Source organism: Crocuta crocuta, unplaced genomic scaffold, assembly GCF_008692635.1.
Source record: "Crocuta crocuta isolate KB4526 unplaced genomic scaffold, BGI_CrCroc_1.0 scaffold35, whole genome shotgun sequence".
NCBI classification, from domain to species: Eukaryota; Metazoa; Chordata; class Mammalia; order Carnivora; family Hyaenidae; genus Crocuta; species Crocuta crocuta.
This window is the reverse complement of record NW_027530625.1, coordinates 7,936,967-7,943,853: the sequence shown is the minus strand read 5'-3', so window position 1 is coordinate 7,943,853 and position 6,887 is coordinate 7,936,967. Positions and strand designations below refer to the sequence as shown.

General features: G+C 55.7%; 1 protein-coding gene across 6 annotated transcripts in view; it reads left to right on the top strand.

Moving 5' to 3' along the window:
• Window positions 1–6,887, top strand: part of MED27 (mediator complex subunit 27) — a 256,683-nt gene that overhangs the window by 185,240 nt on the left and 64,556 nt on the right. For 3 of the 6 annotated variants that reach the window (XM_077768413.1, XM_077768412.1, XM_077768411.1), the window contains one exon: window positions 6,327–6,404. The exons of 1 other annotated variant lie outside the window; for it this stretch is intronic. In XM_077768413.1, the coding sequence (XP_077624539.1) occupies window positions 6,327–6,404 (78 nt within the window). Of the gene's footprint in view, window positions 1–6,326; window positions 6,405–6,887 lie in introns of those variants that run through there. 2 more of the 6 variants (XR_013336121.1, XR_013336120.1) reach the window with 1 other exon arrangement.

The window sequence follows — 6,887 nt, the reverse complement described above, 5'->3', positions numbered from 1 at the left end:
GGGGGGGGGGGGGGGGAGGGGTCCCACAGCGGCCTCTTCCCCTGTGGTCCCTAATGCTGCTGACAGTCACTCTGGGGAGATCTTTAACCACGCGCATCCTGGCCCCCAGTGAGCCTTACCCTTTAGAAGCTGAGGGGTGGTGCCTTGCACCACCTCACCTCTGCTGCCCTGTGGCCTCTCCACTCTGGCCTGGAAGCCTGCGCCTGGGCAGGGCTGTGCCTACGCCCTTGCCAAGCCTAGGAAGCTCTGAGGATAATTCCTGGGCCACCAGTAAGTCCCTGACTTAACACTGATTCCGCTCCTGATTTTTTGACCTCACAATGGTGTAAAAGCCACACGCACTCAGTAGNCCCCCCCCCCCCCCGCCTCCAGCTCCTCCGCCCATCACTTCATACCATAGCCAGCACTTCGTTACACCACGGGCTTCGTGTTGGTGGCTTCGCCCGGCTGTGGGCTGGCGTGAGCACCGGGAGCGCGTGTGACGCAGGCCAGGCCAAGCTGCGGTGCTGGAGAGGGTACGTGCATTAACTGCAGCTTCAACTGAGGGTGGCTTTACCGGGACGTACCCGTCGTAAGTGGAGGAGGGTCTGTACAACAGGCTGACAGTGTCCGTCCAGGGTCTCGCTGATCCTCTCCGCGTGTCACCACTCTGCCCTTTGCTCTTCCCCTGCAGCTCGGAGAGCAGGGCCTTCCTGGTCGCCGTGAGAACCAGGCTCTGCGGGGCTGACCTTAAGCAGAAAGTGGCCTTGCGGGGCCTCCCCTCATTCTCTTTGCCCCACGGCTGGCGGAGGCCACCAGAGGGAAAGAGGACTCAGACCGCACACGCCAAAATGGACGTGGTAACACAGGGCCGCCCCTTCCCTCTCGCGCTGGACTTTTGATTTCCCTTAATTAATATGCACACTGGCTGATTGCTGCCGGCTGCTGTCGGCCCCACTTCCCCCTTCGTCCCGCGTGGCAGGGAGACCCCTCCAATCCAGAGACTTCCTGAGGGCCCAGCTGTGTCAGGGCCCGTTGGGCTGGGCGCCTGGGGTGTGGCAGCGAGCAGGAGACACAGGGAGGGTCGTGTGGGTGCCAAGAGCAGGGGTGTGAGTGAAGACACCGGTGCCGCGTCCTGCCTCCCCAAGGGTCCTGGGGCCGTTCCCTCCTAGGGAGGCGGTGGCCGGGATGTGCCACCTCCATCCAGGCACAGCTGCCTCTGTGCTGCTCCAGAGCCGCGTGGGTGGGCCCGTCACTTCACCTCCCCGTGGCCACTTCCTCTCTTGGAAACCGCGCCCTCCCGAGGTGGTCGTGAGGATGAGGTGGGGGTGGGGAGGGGGTCTCACGGTTGGTGGGCGCTGCGGTTTGTCAGGCGCTGTCCCAGGGCACCCCCCGCACTGGCACGTGTAACCCGTGCCCAAGGTCGCGCAGCTCCTAAGTAGCAGACAAGACCCTGACCCCCCATCCCACACCAGCTGTGTGGCCCGGACCACCTTGTGCAGGGCCGTGGCTCTCACTGCAGGCAGCGCTGCCGTGGCTTCGGCCATGACCTCCAACTCGTGAACTCGTGATGTCCCGAGCGCCCTGTCGCTCTCGCCGCGTCGGGCGCGGGCGTCAGAAGCTCTCGTGCGCGGTGTGGTGGGGGAGGCTTAGGAGACGTGCTTGGACTGGCGTCTCCTGCCCCAGTGTGTTGACTGGCGGCTGTTTCAAGGGCTCCTGAAAGATTCCTCTCTCCCTCGGAGCTTAGTTCCCTGCCAGCTCGGGGGCGTGAAGACCTTCGCCTGTTTGAGCTGGGGACAGAATTTCCATGAGCCCTGCTTAGTGGAGGAGGAGGATGCTGAGAGACGGATAACTGGCTCCCCCCCGGGGGGGGGGGGCCTGTGATGGGCGATGGGAATGTCACCATCCTCAGAGAGGCTCACTGGCAGTGCTCCCTTCGAGAAAGGGGGCACATGCGCCCCACGCTGGGCCAGAACATCTGCATTTGCTCTGCCGGGAGATGAGAAGGGACACCCTTTGGCAAAGCCCCTGCGTGGTCATCTACTCGCTGGTTTTGAAGGGGCTTTTGTGTTTTTAAGTAAGCCAGACCCCTGATGTGGGGCTTGAACTCACAACCCGGAGACCAAAAGTCACACGTTCCAGATTCTGAGCCCACCAGGCGCCCTTGCTCACTGTGTTTGAGTGGCCCTGTCTCTCTGTGCGAGTCTTTCCAGCCCTCACTGGTCACCTGCGTCACCCCCCCTCCACTTTTCCCAAGGTCCCCTAGCTCTGGCTTATTGTTACTTTCTTGCCTTCTCCCCCCTCCCTTGCCAGGGGCTGCAGCTCAAGGTCTGAGGTCTGCTTTGATCTGTTTGCAGGCGCTTTCCTAACCTGCAGCAAGTGGAGGGACAAAGGGTCTCCCCTCCCCTGAAGCATTAGTGCCCTTCGCCAGCCTCCCCTGCTGCGCACAGTGGCTTTGATCTCCCAGTGGCATCTTAGGAGCTGCACCTTACAGTGGGGCCCGAGCCTCCAGCCTCCACTGGGCTGGCGCAGAGTGGATTTAAATTAAATTAGTTTATAGCAATATTTTTGTGTTGCCCGCGGCTTATTTTTTTCCAATACCTTGGATACTGAGGCAAAAAAAACTGTAATATGAAAAGTGTAAAGCAAGAAAACGTTGAAGGTTGAATGAATGCTTTGACAAGAAAGGAAGAGCAGTGTGGGTGAATTTCCCCCACGGTCTGCAGCCATGCCTTGCCCGGTGTTTTCAAGTTTGGCCACAGGAACCCCAAAACCAGGAGTGGAGGACTTTGTGAGGGAAGGAGAGGACATAGAGCCGGGCCGCCAGCTCTGTTTCCTTCTATTAAATGTCTGTCATCAGTGACAGAGAGCTGAAGAAATTGACATCAGACATCATTTGATTATGGCAGCACTAAAAACAAACAAAAACAAAAGCAAAAAAAAAACCCAAAAAACCTGCCCCTGTTTGGCGATTTAAGGGAGTAGTTTATTCTGGACCTTTTGAAAAAGTGGCTAAGGTTGACCAGATGGCCAGCCCACTAGTAGTGAAACTACTTGATCCCTTCTGTGGGAGCCAGACCCCGGAATGGTGCCAGGGTGGGCGTGGAGCTCTGTCTGGAGGACATTTTCCAGCTCGTCCAGTTCTGCCTCTGCGTAGGCAGCCGACCAGCAGCCACATTTACATATCTCCTAACCTGCGCTTCCCGCCGGGACTCTGGCTTTCCAAGAGTTTCACTGGACTGGGACGTGTGGGCATGCGATGTCCCCAGGGCACCTGGGGTGCGTGCCTTTTCCCGAACCGGGACTGCTGCCGGGGGGGTGCCTCTATGGGAAGGCTCTCTGGGCTTTAACACCATCTTCCCGACTTCCGGAAGGCACCTTCTCCTCTTCTGTAAAATGGAAATAAGGAGAGTACCCACCTCTTAACTTTCATTTGCTGCTCGGTTTTGTACGTTGGTCATTCGTGTTAAAAATTCTACAAAGAAAATGAGCAGCCAAGCACAGCATGCCAGCCTTGGATGTGGGCTCTGGGTGGCCAGTGTGACTGGGGAATCCAGCCCCTAGACCGAAATGGATGGATTTAGGCTTGTCCCAAAGGCCTCCTAGGACTGCAGATGAGCTTTCTGTGTCCCAGGCAAGGAGCCTGGCTTCCCCACTGTGACAGCACTGATGTGCGGGGCAGGGCTTGCTAGAAGCATTGTGAAATAAGCAGTAAGCGCCGGGGAAAAAATTCTCCAGAAACTGTCTCCTTCGGACATTTCCTTTGTAATGTCAAACGTGATAGCCCCAGAGTGGCACTTGCGTGGTCATTCTACTTAGCAAGGGGTCTGGGTGGGTAAGAACCAGCCTCAAGCCCAGGGGCCATGGGGCCCAGTTTGCTCTGCTGTGTTTTGTAGCCATTAATTTCACCCCACCAGTCACCACCAACCATCTTGCCAAGTTATCATTACTACTGTTTAAAAAAAAAGAAAGAGAAAAAGCATTGCTCATTTTAGAAAGCTGTCTGTCAGAAATGCTTAAAATAAAAACAGTCTGCACTTGAAAGAAGAACCACTTCTCTTGAAAGTCACTTGGGTGACAGTTTCTCAGCAATGTTGGATCCACGACCTATAGCTGTCCTTTCAAGAAAGCCAGTGCAGGTGTTTCTGGTATGTGGCCTTTGGTGAGTGAGCATTTTAAGTTTATTTATTTATTTTGAGAGAGAGGGTGAGAGAGCGTGCACGCATGCTCAGGGAAGGGGCAGAGAGAGGGGGAAAGAGAATTCCAAGCAAGCTGTGCACGGTCGGCACAGAACCCGACTTGGGGCTCGAACACATGAACCGTGAGATTATGACCTGAGCCAAAATCAAGAGCCAGACGCTTAACCGACTGAGCCACCCGGGTGCCCCTGGCGAGTGGCATTTTTAAGTTTGTTTCTCTATTCAACAAGTGTGTGTTGAGCACCTGCTCCTGCTAGATGCCTTGGGTGGTGTTCCAGGCCTCGGGGACATACTGTGAACCAGACGGGCATGATCCCTGTCCCTGTCATCATCTTGTGGGTTCACCCCCCCAGCAGGCAGGCCATGAAAGTCCAGCAAGGGAACAACGCCCATCCAGGGGCAGGAGGAGCAGAGAGGGAGCGGGGAGAGGCAGAGCTGCCGTGTGGCTGGACGGGGCGTGCTTCACATGCACAGCCGCTGATGTAGAGAAAGCGAGGCCCCGGTTCTGTACGCTAGGGGGCCCATGCCCTCCATTTGGGGCATGGCCTCTCGGACCTTAGGTGTGGACACAGCAGGACTGATTTCCAGATCGTTCGCAACTCGCCTTGCGGGTCCGGAGCAGCGCTTCCAGTGTCCTTCCCCCTGACTGGTTCACCCCACGGCTGCTCATCTGTGGGCACGTCACTGAGTGGCTCTGGGGACAGCTGGAAAACTAAGGCGTCTACGCAAGGTAGACCCACACTCACCCCTGCTCACAAAGGTGATCACTTTATCTGGGGTTTTTTGTTTCATTTTGTTTTTTAACCACAACATTCCTAATGACCAGCATCCCCCGTGAGGACAATCAGATAAACCATGAGTTTGAGCACAACTGTCCAATTAGGTATAATCTATGAATTTGCTGGTTGGTGTCAGGCATTAGCAACTTGTGGCGCCAAATTTCAGAACTACAAGGGATCTGAGATTAGTCCTTTGTTTTTCAGAAGGGACATTGAGACCCAGAGAAATTGAGTAGTTGGATCAAGATCAGTGGACAGTGCTGGGGCTTCAACCCTGTGTGCGTTCTGTTTGGTCACAGATATTTCTGGTAGACCTGAAGCATTCGCGCCCTCAGCCCTGCAGATAAAGCCTCTCCTTGGAGTTTGGGGACAGTGGGAGTGTGGCCCACCAGGATCCCATAAATAGGCCACAGCTTTTGGGGAGAAGACCACACTTTGAGTGGCAAGGCTCCTCAGAAAGGGAATAGGAACTCTGAGGCCCAAGGGAAAGATAAGAAATTGCCAGTTCCTGGTTGTAAAATCTCTGTGACTGCAAGTTATGAGACAGAATTAGAATTACAGAAGCAGAAAGACCAGTCGNTGGGGAGAAGACCACACTTTGAGTGGCAAGGCTCCTCAGAAAGGGAATAGGAACTCTGAGGCCCAAGGGAAAGATAAGAAATTGCCAGATTCCTGGTTGTAAAATCTCTGTGACTGCAAATTATGAGACAGAATTAGAATTACAGAAGCAGAAAGACCAGTCACCCTGCCAGAGAAAGGGTTCCAGTGTAAAGTTGGGGGACACCTGGGGGGCTCAGTTGGTCAAACGTCCGACCCTTGGCTTCGTGATCTCATGATTCGTGGGTTCGAGCCCCGAGGAGGGCTCTGCACTGACAGCACGGAGCCTGCTTGGGATTCTCCCTCTCCCCCTCTATCTCTCCGTGTCTCTTGCCCCTCACCAGCTCACGCTGTCTCTCAAAGTAAATAAACATTTCAGAAAAAGAGATGAAGTCGAATGTGGACAGCTGGAAAATCTTCGCAGTCATGCAGTGTTCCCTGCAGGGACTTGGCTTCCTAGCCCGTCCGAGATCTGCCTGGCCTGCACCTCTCCAGGGACCTGCGGCCACGCCCTCTCTCAGGTGCTCCCGCCCACCCGGGGTTTTCCAGTGCGGAGCTCACTCCGTTGCCGCCAGGCCCGAATGCTTGTGTCCTCCCTTGCCCCCAACTTTGCTAACTAATTTTCGTACTCCAGGTTTTATTTTAGATGTCCTTTTCTCCAAGAGACGTTCAGAAGCAGATTGGTTTATCGGGTCGAGGGAGCGCGTTGGTTTTGTTTGCTCTGTGCTGGTTCGGAGTGGCGTCTAACTCCACTCGTTGTGCTTGACTCCAGGTGACAGACCACGCCACCACCGCCCTGCTCCACTATCAGCTGCCCCAGATGCCAGACGTCGTGGTCAGATCCTTCATGGTAAGTGGCCGTCAGGGCCAGGTCTCCCTCCCAGTTCAAGAAGGTAGCTCACTGTGGGCCAGGGCCCCACTGGGGGAGGCGGGCCAGCGTAGAGCCGATGCTTTTTTTGAACGAGGAAGGGATGTATGAGAAACTCCTTCCCGCTTAATTAACTGATGTTTTCTATCATGCTGGACACTTGGTGGTTTCAGATGCCATCTCCCAACAGTTTCGCACGCTGATCTAGTCCGTAGATATTTATTGAGCTCTCGGTCTCCGCCAGGCCCCGTGCGTGGCGCCGAACAAAGACAAGTCTCACAGTGCCCCCAAGGCATGGGGCTCAGGCTGGGGAGTGACCCCAAGGGGGCCTCACGGCCATCACGCTGGGGTGTTGGGGGCCGCTCCTGCCAGCTCCCGTTCAGAATTTTGCAACCTGGTCCTTCAACCTTGGGTGGCTCGCGACCAAACCCCGACATTTACACACAGAAATCATCAAACGCCAGG